Source organism: Carassius gibelio, chromosome B4 (assembly GCF_023724105.1).
Source record: "Carassius gibelio isolate Cgi1373 ecotype wild population from Czech Republic chromosome B4, carGib1.2-hapl.c, whole genome shotgun sequence".
NCBI lineage: Eukaryota > Metazoa > Chordata > Actinopteri > Cypriniformes > Cyprinidae > Carassius > Carassius gibelio.
In genome coordinates, this window is record NC_068399.1 from 5,429,822 (window position 1) to 5,448,523 (window position 18,702).

The 18,702-nt window shown below is 36.9% G+C and overlaps 1 protein-coding gene across 4 annotated transcripts in view; it reads right to left on the reverse strand.

Annotated features, from left to right (window-relative positions):
* The window catches only part of LOC127955967 (gastrula zinc finger protein XlCGF57.1), a 73,741-nt gene extending 55,068 nt beyond the window's left edge, over positions 1-18,673 (reverse strand). For 2 of the 4 annotated variants that reach the window (XM_052553680.1, XM_052553678.1), the window contains exons 1-2: positions 18,216-18,486; positions 11,104-11,622 (exon numbers count right to left, since the gene is read on the reverse strand). In XM_052553680.1, the coding sequence (XP_052409640.1) occupies positions 11,104-11,622; positions 18,216-18,357 (661 nt within the window). In that variant the 5' untranslated portion in view covers positions 18,358-18,486. Of the gene's footprint in view, positions 1-4,815; positions 5,743-11,103; positions 11,623-18,215; positions 18,487-18,542 lie in introns of those variants that run through there. The other 2 variants (XM_052553679.1, XM_052553681.1) reach the window with 2 other exon arrangements.
* Positions 18,674-18,702: the final 29 nt, after the last annotated feature.

Genomic DNA, 18,702 nt, shown 5'->3' on the forward strand with positions numbered 1-18,702 from the left:
GATAGCTTCCCATCCAATTAAGGGCTGTCAATGAAAAACCATAACATTTTAGTTTAGCCATAAGAATATCATGGTCAATGACATCAAAGGCTGCTGTAAAATCAATTAAAACAGCACCAACCAGTTTCTTATTATCTAGACATGCTAACCATTCATCTGTCATATGTATAAGAGCAGTACTTGTGGAGTGTCCTGGTCGATAGGCATGTTGAGCATTGGCAAGTAATCCATTTGTACTAAAATATTGTAAAATTTGCTTGAAGGTAATCTTCTCTAAAAGCTTACTCAAAATTGGAAGTATGCTAATTGGTCTGCAATTAGAACCTAAAAAGTCTGTTTTTCCCTTTTTAAGTAATGGAATAATTTTAGATTCTTTCCAAAGATTTGGATATTTGCCACCAATCAAACACCTATTATAAATATGACAGATCGGTTGAGAAAGCTGTCTAGCTACCATTTTTAGCAATTTTCCATCTAACTGATCAGCTCCACAAGGTTTATCATCTGGAATTGAAAGCAACATCTCTTCTACAGTAGTTTGATCAACAGACCTAAAATTAAAACTGCATAATTTATTTTTCATTATTTTAGAAATAGGACTACAGGCTGATTGAACATCATTGCCATACATGCTAGATCTTAAATTGTTCACCTTATCGTTAAAAAAGGTGTTAAAATAATTAGCTATCTCTAATGGTTTAGTAATAAACTGACCTTCATTTTCCACACACCCTTGATAATTATTTGTCTTCCTACACATTATTTCATTCAGTGTTTTCCATATTTTCTTGGAATCACCAGCTGCAGACCTAATTTTTTGCTTATAATATTCCCTTTTTTTAATATGATTTAATTTAGAAACCCTATTTCTTAACTTACAATAGAATTTTTTATTGTAGTCACTTCCTAATTTCTGTACTACCTCCTTTGCCTTGTCTCTTTGCAGCATTAAGCACTTCAGCTCATCATCGAGCCAAGGAGCATTTTTAGTTTTTACTGATCTTTTTCTAAGTGGGGCGTATTTATCAATTATCTTATTTATTATATCCATAAAAATATTTAAGGCTTTATTAACATCTTTTTCTTGACACACTTCAGTCCACTGCACACTCTGAACTTCATTAATAAACAGATCTTGATTGAATCTTTTATATGACCTAGATAATAAAATCCTGGCTCCTGATTTGGGAATTTTTGTCTTTTTAGTTAATGCGATCAAATTGTGATCACTACAGCCAACTGCCACTGATACTGCCTTTGAACACAATTCCTGGACATTGGTAAATATAAGGTCAATGCAGCTAGAAGTACTAACCTTGTTTGCCTTCATAACAATTCTTGTTGGTTGGATAATCATTTGTGTGAGATTACAAGTATCAGCCATAGATTTTAACTTTTTTGTTAATGAGCAGTTTTTAGCCATCCAATCAATATTAAAATCACCCAATAAAAATATGGCCTTATTTTCATCTGTGACCCTGTTCATACTTTCACATATTCTATCCAAATACTGCACATTAGCACTAGGAGGCCGATAACAACAACCAGCTAAAATTGGTTTACAGTGTGGAACAGAAATCTCTACCCATATGTCTTCAATATAACTGTTCATTAAGTCTTCCCTTAACAACACACCAAAATGTTCTCTAATATAAAAGGCTACTCCACCACCATATTTATCCCGGTCTTTCCTATACAATTTAAAACCATTAATCATAAGCTCAGAATTACTCATAGCCATATCTAAATGTGTTTCTGACAATGCTAAAACTTGAATATTATCTTCAGTGCATATTCTCATCACCTCATGAATTTTGTTCTTGAGGCTACATATATTTAAATGTGCAATAATTAATCCTTTCTTTGACAATTTTGTTAAAAGAGATGCCATAAACTTGTCTTGCTTCCTAACAAAACAGCAAACAAAAATGTAAGATAATAATTACACAATCATTCTAAAAATGCATTGCAATTATGTTTGAGTATTTCCAGTTCTGGACAAGATGACTAACTTGTCATATTTCAGGAAGGCTCTTTCACCTCTGTCCCGGGCAGCTCTTAATTTTGGAAGGAGTTCCCTCCTTCTCAACTGAAGAGCCTCAGAAAAGTCTTCATTTATAAAAATGTTTGTGCCTTTTAACCTCTTGGCTGATGACATGATAGTCTGTTTATCTTTCAAACGTAGAAGTTTAACAACAACTTTTCTGGGCTTACCCCCTTCTTGATACTGTCCGATCCTGTGAGCTCGCTCGATTTCCATTTCGGAGTCATCTAGCCCCAATTTACAGTAGATATCATTAATGTAAAATTTGGGCAAAATTCCTTTTTCGTTTCAGTACATGTGTATTTTGGCCATGATCATTGTCACTTTATATTCTATACATATTTTTTTATATTAATTTTCTTTCCTAACATACTCCAGTTCTTGTTAAAACACCCTAGATGTGCTTATGTTGTGCATTTAGAACACTTTTTGTGTGAAATCATATTTATTTTGTCCATCAAAGGTGTACTTTCACTTTAACTGAGCGTCAGCAGCGCAGCAAAAATAGACCCAGCGCCGAAACGATCGCGGCACTGCTGCTTCTGCTACGCTCTGCCGCGCAGCCTCTGCGTGCGGTGTGAACCCGGCCTAAGAGGACGAGTGACAGACACAGGCTCAGTAACAGAAAGCACGTAAAAAGAAACATTGCAGCCGCGTAAAAGAAACATTGCTGCAATAGGCTAGGCCTATTAAATGACCATGGAGCTAGCAGCAGCATCATCTCAACCCGCGGCCCGTCACGAATTCAAATGCGGCCCACCATGCTGAATACAATTAAATATTTTAATTTTTTTTTAGTTTTACAATACATTTTTTTTACATTAATTTAAAATGTACATAAGAAATATAAGCTATAGCCTAATGTTTTTTACGTTAAATTATTTTGTTTCATTTATTTTATTAATTATTGTCAGACATGAGCAGACCTACTCACATAATATTACGCATTTAACGAACACATACCAGCCGTACTTTGGCAGATTTAAATTCAAATAGCCATCAACAGCCATTAGTTTGGTAAAATCGAGCATCAGAATGGACACATTTCTTTTTAAGGGAGAAAAAAATGAAATGTGGAAAATGTCAGCGAATGAACACAGAAAAATAATAGTCGCAGTAGTATCAGTAGTGAAGGAGAGTGTTGGATTTTCGATTTGCCCTGCAACTTACTTGAAGAAGTTCATCCAAATAGAAACACCATTTATTACGTAGCAATCATCCTTAAATTGAAGAAATGTGGCAAAACATCTCTAATATTATTAAATTCGAAAGTGCTTTCCATATTTGAATCAACATAGGCTACATTTGTGAACGCACATTTTCTGCAATGTTGCGCGTCTTACAGACTGCATCTTAAAGCCTCCGTTAAACTTTCCGCGTCCGCAGGGAGACCGTTATGGACCGCTAGGTAGGCGTGACGTAAACATCATCATTGGAGAGTGTGTGCGGATGCCCTTAGAGGACGAACGCGTGCCTCCCATTTTTTTTTATGACCGCGCAGACAGGTGCGTGTGGTCAGTAGTCTTTAAAAGCACAATTGCACATGTGGAGGCAGTGTGAAGAAGCTCATTGCTACTCGAACCTGTGCAATCCGTCAATAAAAGAATATAAAGACAACCAGATGTGCAATAATTCTGGACAACTGTTTGTACACGTTTGCTTTTCGGAAATATAACACAGGCTTTACAATTGCAACTTCATTGTGCTGTTACTCCTTTCGAGCTGAATCTCACATAAGCTCCCGACAGCATCAGGTGTTTTATTTATATGGGGAGTAGAATTATTTATTTATTTAAATGAATGTATTCGATTAGATATCATAATATTTATGCTGGAATATTATAAATCAGGTTGGTTTGTATTGGTGACGTAATATGTAAATGATATGCGTGCGGCCCACGAGACTTGCACTTGGACCATAGTGCGGCCCGGTGGAAAAAAAGGTTGAGAACGACTATAGAACGACAGTACATTGAATTAAATGGCAATGAAGTTACAAACGATCCATATCATTAAAGAGAATAAGCTCAGAAATATATAAAATAAATAAAAACGAGGATCAATCTGAAACTTTTCAAGTGCGACAATAAAATCAGCCTACACACGATCCACAACATAATTAAGTTGCAAAGAGCATAGGCTCAAACATAAAATATAATAAAAGAGGATGCATTTGTAACTTTTCGAGTGCAGCGCAAAAGCCGCTCAGCCTGCAGCGAGAGAGAGATTTCCTCAGGATTTTTTCTTCGCTCATTTTCTTTCTAAATTCTTTTCGTCTCTGTTGCCTCCAAATCCTCACTCTCTTTAGGCCTCTCTCCTCCTGACTAACAACTTTATCATAAGATGTCCCACTTGACAGTTTCCCTGATTTCAGCCAGTTAAGCATATTTATAATATATATTATGGAATGAATGAAACGAGTTGGCACGCATATAGCCTAGCATGCAGTACATAAAAGAAGAACAGTGCGATGAAGACACCATCTGTCTTCTACGTTTCCATCGAAAACTAATAAATGATAGTTTTTTAGTTAAAATAAAAGCGATCACAAAATAAATGTTTACTGTTCATGTTTTTATTGTACGGAAAAAATTAAAAAAACAGATCGCCATTACATTTTTCCTCTCGGGCACCCCCTGGTGGCAGCTCGCGTACCCCTGGGGGTGCGCGCACCACAATTTGGGAATCTCTGGTTTATAGTATTACTATATACACTAAATAGTATTACTGTCATAACTGATATGGAAAAAAAAGTGGTACTAAAGTCTGTATAATAGAATAGTAACTTATTTTTTATTTTGTAGAAGTCCACTGCACAACTTTTGTTAAATGTAATAGAACCTACTTTAGTAAAACTGTGGTTACTACAGTCATGGTTACTATAGCTTTACTGAAAGGGATATGACAAGCGCAGGTGAACATGAAAGCATATCTGAATTTAGCAGTTAATCAAATGACAGACTGAACAATAATCACACCGGTGTGACTGAACATGTTTAAGGGCTGCTTTACATCCAAAACTCATGTAAAGGGCTTCTATCCAGTGTGAATCTTCATGTGTTTCATAAGGTTTCCTTTTTGACTGAAACTCTTTCCACATTGTTGGCAGGTGAAAGGTTTCTCTCCAGTATGAATCAGCATGTGTTTGTTAAGGTTTCCTTTTTGATTGAAACTCTTCCCACATTGTTCGCAGGTGAACGGTTTCTCTCCAGTGTGAATCCTCATGTGGTCATCGCGGTGTTGTTTATTATTAAAACATTTTCCACATAGAGAACATACGAAAGACTTCTCTTCACTGTGAATTGTTATGTGGGTTTCAAGGTCTGATTTACTGTTAAACATTTTTCTACACAGTTGGCAGGTGAAAGGTTTCTCTCCAGAGTGAATCCTCTTGTGGTCAACGAGGTCCTGTTTATTTTTACAACTTTTTCCACATTGAGAGCATTTGTAAGGCTTCTCTCCTGTATGAATTGCTGTGTGTTTTTTAAGGTTTTCTTCTTTAATGAAGCTCTTTCCACACTGTTGGCAGGTGTAATAACTTGTATTTTCTGTCTTCTGAGCTCTTGAGCTTCCTGAAGGCTTTTCAGTATGTAACAACCTAAATGATTTTTCTCCAGTCATGGAATCATATTTCTCATGCTGAACATTATCTTCCTTTTCATCGAGTTCTTGACTCTCCTCTTTCAGCGTCATCAGGTCTAATGCAAAAAAGACAGATCCAGATTAACACCATTTATAATGGCAAAAAGAACAAACATCAAAACCAACAACACATAAATCTTATACACAATAAGCTATAAAAGGAAATGTTAAATATGATCTTTAAAAATTTCTGAAAGCGATGATGATAAAAAAATAAAAGGTCTTAGTTGCATGTTTAAAGGTAATGGTTAATGTAATCTCCAAGTCTGTCCACGCGAAGTAGGGTTGCCACCCATCCCTTTAAATTCAGAATCGTCCCGTATTTTTAAGTAAATTGATGTGTCCCAAATTAAATCAATACGGAACATGATTTGTCCCATATTTTATAAAGTTCAAAGTTTAATCCACATAAGTAATTTGCACAGTTTATAAAAGTAATAGCAAATATAATGAAACCAATTTCATAAAAAAAGTATTAGAGAAGCCCACTTGAACGTGATTGTTGCTATGAAAACAAAGATGCCAAAATGCAGTGTATTCAGACCCATTAAAGCAGCATGTGCTAAACCTGTGCTGTTTAAGGGTGTGTTGGGTTCAATTTGTTAATCTGGTCCAGACCAAAAAAGTAAATTATACATTTTGATACAATTGGTCCTGGTCTGCTGAAGCATTCACACTGGCATTTCTGACTGATTGGTCAGCTTGAATGACGTATAAATTGTGACAGAACTCACCAAACACCCTTAAAGTGGCGCTGCAGGTATATGATATCAAAGCCTCCATTAACCGGTCGGTCTGCTCAACATCACTTTATAAGTAGAGCACACCTAATGCCGTATGCTGGACTAAGTGTGCTCATTCTTGTGTGTACATACAATTTTATTTTCACCAACTGCAATCTCACAAAGAGCTCATAAAAGGCACTTTTTTGGCTTGTTTTGTTTTGTTTACAACATGCTGTCAAATCATGTAACATAGCAACAGATCTTATCATTACTTTGTTTTTGGTTTGTATAAAAATATTTGGTCCATGTTGCGTTCGTATTTCATTTGAATGGCACCAGAGTTTGTTTGGAAGCGGCCTGAGACCCATCTTTTCAGTGGTCCCCGTCCACTTTTTTGGTGCATACCAGGGTTCAGATGACAACTTTCACACTTAAACGAATCGCACTAACAGAGCAATTGCACCAGAGTTAATTTTAATCTAACCAAACATGACAGGTGTGAGCACATAGGAGCTCACATCTGCCCTTTGAACACAAGGCTCTCCAGATGTAGAGCTGAATGTAGGGATGGAGAGTTTACTCCAAAAGAGTCTATTCCTCAACTCCAGCACTGGAATGGACTCTTGTTGTTGACTCTAAAGTCCCTGATGCCTTCACTAATTCTTAAATCCCTACAGGCCTTTAGTGCAGTTGGCAGTTGAGTACCACATATCAGAAAAGATTAAATGAAACTGATCAGTTTGCAGTGCAGTCAGTGAATGACTGCCTTTATTAAAAAGACACAGCAGGCCTCCAGATCAGATGAGGGAACTCAGGGGGCCATGGCAGGACAGGTAGTCTAGGGTGTAATGGGGGAGCAAGCAGTTCAGGAGGCCAAGGCGCGGGAGGGAGTATGAGAGCCATGGTGGATCAAACAGCTCAGGAAGCCATGGCAGAACCACATCACAGTCCGCAGCCTCAGCGGTCCACCCTAGCCCCCCACTATAAATACTTGGGGACACTTACGGGCTCAAAAGGCCAAAACCGGGGACTAAGGCCATCCCTGGGCTTGACTGGGGAACAGGAGCCCTACATAATCATGTAGTACTCATTTAAGATAAATAATGCTAACAATAAAAATCCAGGTAACAGCTTCAGAACTGTGAAAATAATCTGAATCTGAAATCTGCACGTTCAAAAAGCTGGTAAGCAGAAGGCAGCATGACGTGCTCCAAAAAAGTTTTGGTAAACGGGTGCAGTAACTTTGGTTTTCAAAAAAAAAAAAAAAAAACCCACTGTGGATCAATCAATCATCACAGACTGTGGAAACTTAACAATGGATTTCAAGCCACTTGAGCTATGAGCTTCTCCACCCTTCCTCCAGACTCTAGGTCGGACCTTGGTTTCCAAATGAAATATAAAACATGCTCTCATCTGAAAAGAGGACTTTGGATCACTGGGCAACAGTCCAGTTCTTCTTCTCCTTAGCCCAGGTAAGACACCTCTGACTTTGTCTATGGTTCAAGAGTAGCTTAAAGGGATAGTTCACCCAAAAATGAAAATTATGTCATTAATAACTCACCCTCATGCCGTTCCAAACCAGTAAGACCTCCATTTATCTTCAGAACAGAGTTTAAGATATTTTAGATTTAGCCTGAGAGCTCTCAGTCCCTCCATTGAACCTCCAATGAATCAGTCGATGTAACCAGATGTTTTTGAACCAGTTCACCAAATTGAACGGTACACATATCCAATATGCATTAATCCACAAATGACTTAAGCGGTTCACTTTTTTAATGTAGCTGACACTTCCTCTGAGTTAAAACAAACCAATAACCCGGAGTAATTCATTGGTTGCAACCGGTTGCATGGCTTTCCGAATCACCAGTTTGTTCTTTCGGACAGCTCGATTCAATAAACCGATTGAAGAAAACGGTTCACCGGTTCTTTTGCGCTAAACGTAATGGCGTCATTGGCGATGATTGCCATTCATTCAAGCCTTCGGTTTACCTGCGCTCATAACATTTGCACAGAATCAGTTCAGAATCAATCACCAAAAGAATCATTTCAGTTCAGACGCTCTGTGTGTCAGTCTGCTTCACACTGAATCACACAGGCGCAGTATCATCAGCTCCTCAGTTCACGAAGCGGACGCGTCTGACAGAAACGGTTCTTGACTTGTGAACAAGTCATTATCCGGCTCGGCTCGGTGTTCATCTTCAGTTCTCTCTTCACAGCAGTTCAGTCAGTGTACTGTTTAAGTAAATTAATTACTCCAGGATATTGGTTTGTTCAGAGGGAGTGTCAGCCACATTGAAAAAGTTAACAGATTCAGTCATTTGTTGATTAATTCGTATTGGAGACGCGAACCGTTTAATATGATTCAGTTTGATTTGGTGAACTGGTTCAAAATTATCTGCTTACATCTAATGATTCGTTCACGAACCGAATATCACAAACTGCTTTGTTTTGAACTGTCTTACAACAGACCCGGAAGAGAAGACAATGCTGAATAAATTCGTAGTTTTTGCTATTTTTAAGACCAAAAATGTATTTTCGATGCTTAAAAATATTCTAACTGACCCTCTGATGTCACATGGACTACTTTGATTATGTTTTTCTTACCTTTCTGGACATGGACAGTAGACCGTACACACAGCTTCAATGGAGGGTCTGAGAGCTCTCGGACTAAATATAAAATATCTTAAACTGTGTTTCAAAGATAAATGGAGGTCTTACTGGTTTGGAGTTATTAATGACATAATTTTCATTTTTGGGTGAACCAACCCTTTAAAGAGTAACTTAAACCTAAACCAACTTTTTTTAAGTTAATGATCTATAAGAATGGTGCTTTATTAGTGCTGTTCATTGATTTGATTAACTTTTTTGACAATTGAGTATAAAGTGTTTTAATTCTACAATATATGTTGTAAAAACGTCTGAGTGCTGCCTCTTCAGGTTGAACGGTGGCAGTTGATTTTTCCTATTGGATGTTGCGGTGGCAAGTGACGTAAGCAGTTTCCAGCTCACTACGCCCCTTGGTACGAGCTACCACGCCCTTGGGAGTATAAAACCATCTTGTTCTATCAAAATTACTGTAGTGAGTCAAGAGTTGGAATTGCGAGTATTGAAAATGATCAGGATAGTCTATTATAGCTTCTATTTAACATATCAATTATAAAGTTATTTAGATCTTCAAGTTGGCGTAGATTTATCTGTATTTAGTACAGTGGTCAGGATGGTACATAGGTGTGTTGCTGGTTGTGACAGCACTGCTGGACTGCATAGTTTTCCAGCAGACTTTAAAATTAGGCGCCAGTGGTTGCATGCACTTGGCCTGGAAGACCGTGAGTTCCCGCCTAGAGCTGGAGTGTGCAAAACTGCATTTTACACGGGTTTGCTTATCCAACGCAATGGAGGTGGAAATGGGCTTCTCCACACAGCTCGCGCTGAAAAGTGACGCAATGTGGGAGTTAAGACCACAGTTTGAGCCAGTTGCTCGAATTGATATGAACAGACACCTACCTCCACATCCTCCACTTTAGGCGAAGGTGGGGGAGAAAAGTCCTCTACTACAAATGAATGCTCCATTGCAAAGCTACTTGCGTCATTACAGTCACTCTCTATTTTAGCGTCTCTGACAGCAGCTGTCAATCAATCTGTCACAGCGGGTCTCAGGTTCACGCCGCACTCGCTCAGCCCCGCCCTCGGTTTGTTCCCTCTATCTCCGCTATGCTCTGCACACTTTTCAAATATTGTCAGTGGGTGGAGCCAGGCTCTGACCAGGGGTTTAGTTACCCTTTAACAAGAGGAATATGACAACTGTTGTTTCCTTGAAACATCTGTATGCCTTGACCCCAGCCTCTGTCCATGCCTTGTGAAGTTCACTCAAATTCTTGTATCGATGCTTGACAGTCCTCATAAGGCTCCGGTTCTTTCGGTTGGTTGTGCATCTTTTTTCCCCCACAATTTTTCCTTCCACTCAACCCTCTGTTAACATGCTTGGATACAGCACTCTGTGAACAGCCAGCTTCTCTGGCAACGATTGGCTTACCCTCCTTGTGAAGGGTGTCAATGATTGTCTTCTAGATAACTTTCAGGTCAGCAGTCTTCCCCATGATTGTGTAGCATAGTGAACCAAACTGAGAGACAATTTTGAAGGTTCAGGAAACCTTTGCAGGTGTTTTCAGTTGATTGGCATGTCACCATATTCAAATTTGTTGAGATTTGTGGTTGTGGGTTTTTTGTTAAATGTGACCCTAAATCATTACAATTAAAAGAACCAAAAGACTTAAACTACTTCTGTATTAAATAAATTCAGTGCACACAGACTGGAGTTTCACAATTTGATTAGAATTATTGAAATACAATAATTACCGAAATACTGATATTAACTTTTCCACAACATTCTAACTTATTGAGATGCACCTGTTCTTGAGCATGTTTTCTATTTATTGAGCTTTGAGTGAATAAACTGAGACACTGATTATTTTTTTCCCTGGTTATTTTGTTTTTGGGATGAATGGGTGTCCCTTATTTTGCCTTGCTCAAGGTGGCAACCCTTACACAATGCGACCAGCTCCATGTGAAATCAAAAATTTTCAATTACAAAACTCAAATGACATTATTCAAAAAATACAATTATTTTCTGTAGAGTTGGACATTTTAATAAGGAACAAATGAGTGAGTTCACCATTCATAATGAAAACCAACCTTTTTGTTCCTCAGTATCTTCTTCATGTTTGACTGTGAATGTTTCTTCAGTCTCCTCTTTAATAAATTCTTTTTTTCCTTGTTCCACAGTATCTTCATGTTTGACCGTGAATGTTTCTTCAATCTTCATGTCTTCACTCTCTTCTTTAATAAACGCCATCTTTGTTTGTTCCTCAGTATCTTCATGATTGAGACTGAATGTTTCTTCAATCTTCATGTCTTCACTCTCCACTTTAATAAACTCCATCTTTGTTTGTTCGTCAGTATCTTCATGTTTGACTCTGAATGTTTCTTCAATCTTCATGTCTTCACTCTCCTCTTTAATAAACTCCATCTTTGTTTGTTCGTCAGTATCTTCTTCATGTTTGACTGTGAATGTTTCTTCAGTCTCCTCTTTAATAAACTCCATCTTTGTTTGTTCCTCAGTATCTTCTTCAAGTTTGACTCTGAATGTTTCTTCAATCTTAATGTCTTCACTCTCCACTTTAATAAATGCCATCTTATAAGTGTTGCATAGATCTGTAAGAAATTAATCACAGATTCCTTAAGTTATCAACAACACATATCTTTAAACCAAATGTGAAGTGCTCTCAATTCCCTATTAACTACAGAGCATTTGTATTTTTTCAAGTTACGTAATTGATATATAGCCACGGGAGATCCCATGACAAGAGTGATGCGAGGAGACTGACGTATCAAACAGAGCTACTTTTGTTAAGAAAACTTAAATTTCTTTGTTTAATACAAGTGAGTGTCTTTAAACCTTATTTATGTTCATTTTGTTAATAAAAAATAGATGTTTATATAGCATGAGCAAATTTGCCAATGTACTATTCTATGGCTGACGTGTTTTATGCTGAGTGTTGAATGAGGGTAAAACACATCCTTATTTATTTTATTAATTAAAGTTTTTATTTATATAAAAGAGATTAATATTGGGGAATTTGTCACTGTATTTTATTGTAGTCTTTAAAACGTTTTTTTTTTTTATAATAATGATCCATAAGCATTAATGTAAGGGGGGTGGGGGTCTTATGTATTCGTGTTACAACGCACAGACACCAAAATTAGTGATTGAGCGATAGATCAGCCGGCTGATATATCGGACCGATTTTTGAGGGTTTTGTGGGTATCGGCCAATACATGGCTGCTGTGTTTGCTCCCGGCATTTTTTACAGACAGGCGTCCACAGGCAGCTCTGTGTTGCTGGAGATGCTGCAGTTCACACTGCCCCTCCCTCACTAGCAGAGTGCTGGAAGTCTGCTCTGTTAAGTTTTAAACTTTCAAAGCATATTTTAACTGTGTGACTTAGCGGAAACATTGCCATACATTTGAAAGTGGAAACATGTTGCTCTGTATGTGCGTGCAACTATAGTTAAGAAAGTATGTGGTTCAAAATGGAAAACGCGAATGCCATTCCTTTAAAACTGCTTGCAATTGTTCAGCCGAACAGCTGATCATAGCTGGATCATAGCATACTACATAAATGTATGTAGTAAAGGGCTAGAAATCCTTTGCTGATACTTACTCATCATTGTGGAGAGCGCAGTTCATGGTTACATATGTTACGACCATAGACAGTAAAAGAAATGGACACAGCGACCCCATTGGAACTCAATTGAGACAAGTGAAGCCCATTTTTAGCGTTTTTTAGCACTTCCGTTTCTGACGCGCAGACTCAAACGAAGCTTGATGACATCAGCAACCTGTCTGACAGATGTAAATCTTCTAGTAGCTGTGCGTGCAAACTGCCATCGTTAATCTTGCAGAGACGGCGAGCTTGAGCGGGGAGTTCTTTGGCGTGAGTGAGCAGGAGTAAGTATTATGATTAATTATTTTGTATAGTATTTTAAAATATAACACCAGTACGCCATATTAAAGTTAATTGCCTGTGAGCTTCTCCTCCTGTCTGTACGGTAATGCGACAGAGTTGAGTGGTTATGACGCAATCGTTAGCCTATTTTTTACAAAAACTGTTTCTACGGGGCCATAATATAACAAAGAACGTAATGGAGCCCTTTATACATTGTCGTGTACCTTTAGAAATAAATACTGGACAAATGGAGTCTTTAAATGCCTCAGATGTAAAGTTATTCGCTGTCAAAGTGACGCCAAAATGAATGGGAGTCAATGGGAATGCTAACGCAAGTGAAGTTCTGCTACAAGATGGCGGCCAGCAGCCGACTTCAACTTCCGGTCGACTTCCTTGCTGCCTGGTTACGACCCCTGGCTCAAGGGAAGCAACAAAGACAAGGGACACACGCAAAACCAAATATTTAAGGTACAATTTGTAAGATATTTGTAGTAAAATATCAAAAAACCACTAGGCTACTGTTAAATATTTTGTCCAGCTGATTACTAACAATATATCTAATGTTTTCAACTACTTGTAAATCATGACAAAATTCCCATTCTAAACAGTGTCACGGGGCAGTGTAGTCGTCTGTCAATGACGTCAGTTACCCTTTGTTAACGCCTTTACTGACGTAGAAAACACATGACAACAGTGTTGTGGACAAATGTGGAAGTAGCTTCGCGATAAACAAACTAGAAAGAGATGCTGCTCTCACTTGTGTTTTACTCGACAGGTGAGTTGTATTGATTCTTATCTTTACAGAAAACATGATATTATAACAATCAACAAGATTAGTATTATGGGGCATACCCGCCAAACGTGGGGCATCGCTTCTCTAGACCCGCGCGAGGATGCGTCTGATCCATAGTCTGATCGCGTCTTTGCACTGACTTTGTAACGTAAATCTACTCATGCAAATCGTTGAACTCGTGTTAAATCCATGATTTATCTTTCCGTCTGATTGATGGCCGTCCGCTGTTGGGTAGAAGACAACAAATCCCATCATTCCACGCTCCTTCTTAGAGTCATCAAACCACGCGATTGTTATTGTTTTGATAGTGCGCCCTTTACTGGCAGGTCCTACAACCTGTACCTTTAAGATAAAGAAAAATGTTTATTTACTACTAAATTAAGATAACATTAAATAATACAATGAAAACGATTAAAGGAAAATCACAATGTGTCTGTGTGCATCAGTAACGTCAGTGTGTAAAGCAGAGTGCATGGTTGGAAATGTAATCCTATGTTAAAGCATAAAATGCAAAAAAAAATCAAGTCAAACTAAACAAAGTCCCAAAACCAAACAAAGGCCAAAGTTCCAAAATCCCCAAAGTCCCTCCTTGGTTCAACTGGAGATCTCTTTTTAAAAGGAGCGCCTGAAGCACCGGTCATGGGTGTATCCAATAGACTAATTTGTGGAAACAAGTACCAAGCTGCAATACCCAAAAACAACAGCATAGGTCGTCACACAATGCATTGTCAGACGCTACGGGAGCACAAGCACTTGTGAAAAGGACAAAGCATTTTTAGACGCGTTTTGTGAACGGCCCCAAATTCATAATAAATGGTTTAAAATGGATTACCTAAGAAAACTACATAGAATAACATGTTCCAGTCTATATATATATATAAAAAAAGTCATTGGAATCATTAATTCAAACATGTTTAAAATTTATTCATTTATTCAGTTATTTGAAACAATAAAAAGCCTCGGATTAGTATGCTGACTTTGATGAAGCCTGAACCTTTGGGAGGTTTAGGTGTACCTAACTTTCAATATTATTTTTGGGCAGCCCAAATTAGGAATTTGATTTCTTGGTCTAAAGAAAGACATGAATCCATGTGGGTCCAGATGGAATCTAATCCATTTGAACCACTGCCCCTTGTCTCTTTGTTATTTATAAAACATTATGAAAAGATAAAAAATATGAATAACTATTTCACTGTATTTAACACTCTTCAAACTTGGAAAGATTGTAGAAAGAAAATTGGTATTGTCTCTTGTACTTCTATATATTCTCCAATCTTTTTAAATCCAGATCTTAACACCTTAATTACTTAAGGCAACATATGTCAATGGTTAAATTCTGGTATATTATATTTTAAAGATTTTTTGAGTGATAAAATGCAAGTAAAATCATTTATTGACTTAAGAGCAGAAGATGATATCTCTAATAAACAGTTTTTTAAATATCTACAAATCCGAAGTATCATCAACTCTCTGATTAAGGGGGATAAAATACGGCTTTTTTTTGTCAGAACTGGAGGATTTTTTTTTTTCATAGATACAATAAAAGGAACGATTTCTAAATGTTATCATATTTTGACAAAAGAATCCCAATCTTCTTTCCGACCTTTAAAAATAATATGGGAAAGAGATTTAAGTAGAACCTTTGAAGATGATGTATGGGTAAATATTTGTAATATAATTCATTTTCCATTCACAAGTATCAAGATTAAGGAGGCTAATTTTAAGTTTATCCACAAAACCTATTTAACACCGTTAAAAAAGCATAAAATATCAAATGATATTCCTGCTGTGTGTTAGAGATGTAAAAATATTGATGGGACATTTTTACACATGTTCTGGGACTGCAGTCTTTTAAAAGGCTATTGGAGATCCATTCATTCTTTCACTCAGTTAGTTTTGGATAAACATTTTGACCTGAGTAACAGTTTATATTCGCTAAATGATATTGATAACTTAGTTAGATCAGAAATAATGCGGGTTATTTATTTTGATATCTTATTTTGCAAAAAATGCATACTTTTATATTGGAAGAACGTTTCCCCTCCATCTCTTAAAACTTTTTTTGACCGATTGTCTTCATTTTTGCCATTAGAAAAATTAACTTTGGAGAAATACAACCGTGGACATCTCTTTAATGAATTTTGGTGCCCTTTACTTTTGGGTATTGGAAAATGATATGACCTTGTAGATCAAGTTCTGCATACTTGCTGTTCAATTATTTAGTTATCTTTATTTTATGTGTTTTTTTTTTGTTTTTTTGTTATATCCCTATGTGGGTGGAAAAATTTTTAAAGGAAAGTCATATACAGAAAATGTGTTAACCTTAAAATCTGGGATTTTTCTTTTTTTTTCTCTGTATGTTATATAAATGATTTTCTTTTGAAAAATAAAGTAATAAAAGAAAAAAAAAATTCAGTCTCATTCATAAATTCCTGTTTAATTAATGTATGTTTCACAGTTTTTTTTGTTTTTTGTTTTTAATGAACTTCTTGAATAAATGAAAAAAAAAAAAAAAACCCCATAACAGTCGATTTTTGCCACCTACGACACGAAGAAGGCATATTCAAATTTATCCGCTTTGGAGAGCGTTTCCCAAAAGGTACATTTTCGCTGACTTAAAACTCTCAGTGTGGACAGAAGGCCGAAACAGAGAGAAAAATAAGTTTTCAAACAAAAACATATTAGTGTGAACATACCCTTATACACCCTTAAATAATCTTGTGAATGCACTTAAAGAACGCAGAATCGAATCAATAATTGAATAAAAAACTAATTTTGAATCATCTCGAATCTAATTGTTCTGAATTTGCAAAAATCGTTCTTAAATCAAATTGAAAACCTACGAATTGTGAATCAAATCGATTTGCTGTCTACCCAAAGATTCACACCCTACTTGTAAACAACAGTTGCATTTCCACTGTAGGGCCAGTGTGAGCCAGTGCTTTAAACAGACCGGCCAGGGCTAATAGCCTCAGACCTGTAGCCACCAGCCATACTTTGTGAACGATGCATTTCTACCGTATGGCCAGAATCTCCGCTGCGCTTGCTCTTGATTTTATTATTTGTATTTTTTTTTTAATTATTATTATTTCTTTGCCGCTAAGCAAATATATCAAACATGCGTGCGGTAAGAGCATCTACGGTAATTCACGTTGGCCAAAACACACGAGGAAACACGTTGTGAAATACAATACCGATGGCAAACACAAACATTCGCATTCGGACGGGATTAGCTTTCTCAGAGGATCACTGGGTTTGCTGAAAAACAGTAGGTAATTTACTCTGGAATTATCACAGAGGTTGTGTGAGAAAAACACATATGTGGCAGATTCAGATGGGATTAAAATCACCAAGTACGTCTGTGAAACGCAGATTTCTCTAACGACCCCCTGTAAAACTAGTCCCGTCCGAATAGGGCTATATATGCCATGTCTACTATGGTAACGTTAATGTTTAGCGAGCATAGTCTTTTGCATCTCTTACAAATATTTCTGCCTTGCTTAGTGATTATAATCCACATCGAATCACAGTCAGAAATTTCAAACACTCGCTGCTGACTGAAAGTAAGTTTTTTACTTAAGTTATTTTTTCAAAAGTTTTCAAGGCTGGTGTTATGTTAGCTTTCTGTAATGATCTATGATGCTGACGCTCTCCAGACAATGGGGAAACTCCTCCTTCGTTCATATCCCCTCCTCTAACTCCTCTGGCCCCAAAGAAGATGAGACGAGGCTCGATCAATGGCAATGACTGATCTCTGTGTGAAGGTCCAGAAAACCAGAAGATTTTCTGATTGTATATAAGTGGTGAACTAGTTTAAAAATGGAAAATTAAAAATATGAAAAAGAGTGTTTAGGGAGAATCAATAAATTCGGAATAAATGATTGTTGTTGTTTAAATAATATGTAATACATTAAAAATAACTAGTCTGATTACTATTTTAATATTATTATTATTTTTTTTTAGTCTGATTACTATTACAAGTATTTTAAAATGTAACTGTAATTTTGGAATTTGATTAATCAAGATTGCATGTAATCACTTACCCAACTCTCTATCTCTTTATATATATATATATATATATATATATATATATATATATATATATATATATATATATGTGTGTGTGTGTGTGTGTGTGTGTGCGTGTGTGTGTGTGTGTGCGTGTGTCTGTTTTGTCTGACATCTGGACATGTCATGTTTTATCACAGAATCATGTAAAATTACCGATACAGAGCAGCAAATCTATTTTACCACAACAAGAATAGCAATGTACAATGAAAGAAGTGCAAGATTTACTAGTTATTAGACACTTTTATAACCAGAGGTGAGTAATTCACTGATTAAACTGCAATGTCAATAATTGACACAGTTAACAAAATCACATGTGGTTTAATTTAATCTCCTACCGTACTGGAAAGAAATTAAGAGCTAAAATGATCTGTCAGGGTCTTTCATGACGCAAACTCTCTTCACGTTTGCATAATGATGCATTTAAATGTTAATTACCGAACATATCTGCTGCAGCTGAAATATAACGCGCATTACGAATCCGCCTGTCGTTGGTCTCCCATGTCCGCTGTTTGTAGTTTTTGAACACTTTTATGCGTGTTCGTATTTCTCGATCTGCACATCTCAAGTAGTAAACCATCCGGGAATCTTTGGCATGATTTTCAACACACTAATTCTGTTTTCGAATAATATTTAGAACGGACTGTAAGCAAATTGGGACGCAGCAAAAGTAATCAGTCTTGTTCAAGTTCAGCACTCGCGTGCAACAAAGGAGGAGTTATATTGATTTTAAACACTTTAAAGATTTGAACAAAAAGCGCTCACCTTTCTTAAGCCGAGTCTCAGACGCTGCAGCGCAGCTTTATGACGTCACAACACCAGACCAAAGTAAAAGTCATTTTTCGCCTTAATAACAAACAGGCATTATGATCTTTCCAATGTTAAACACATAAACAATAAATCCAAGCAGTTTATAATAAACAAA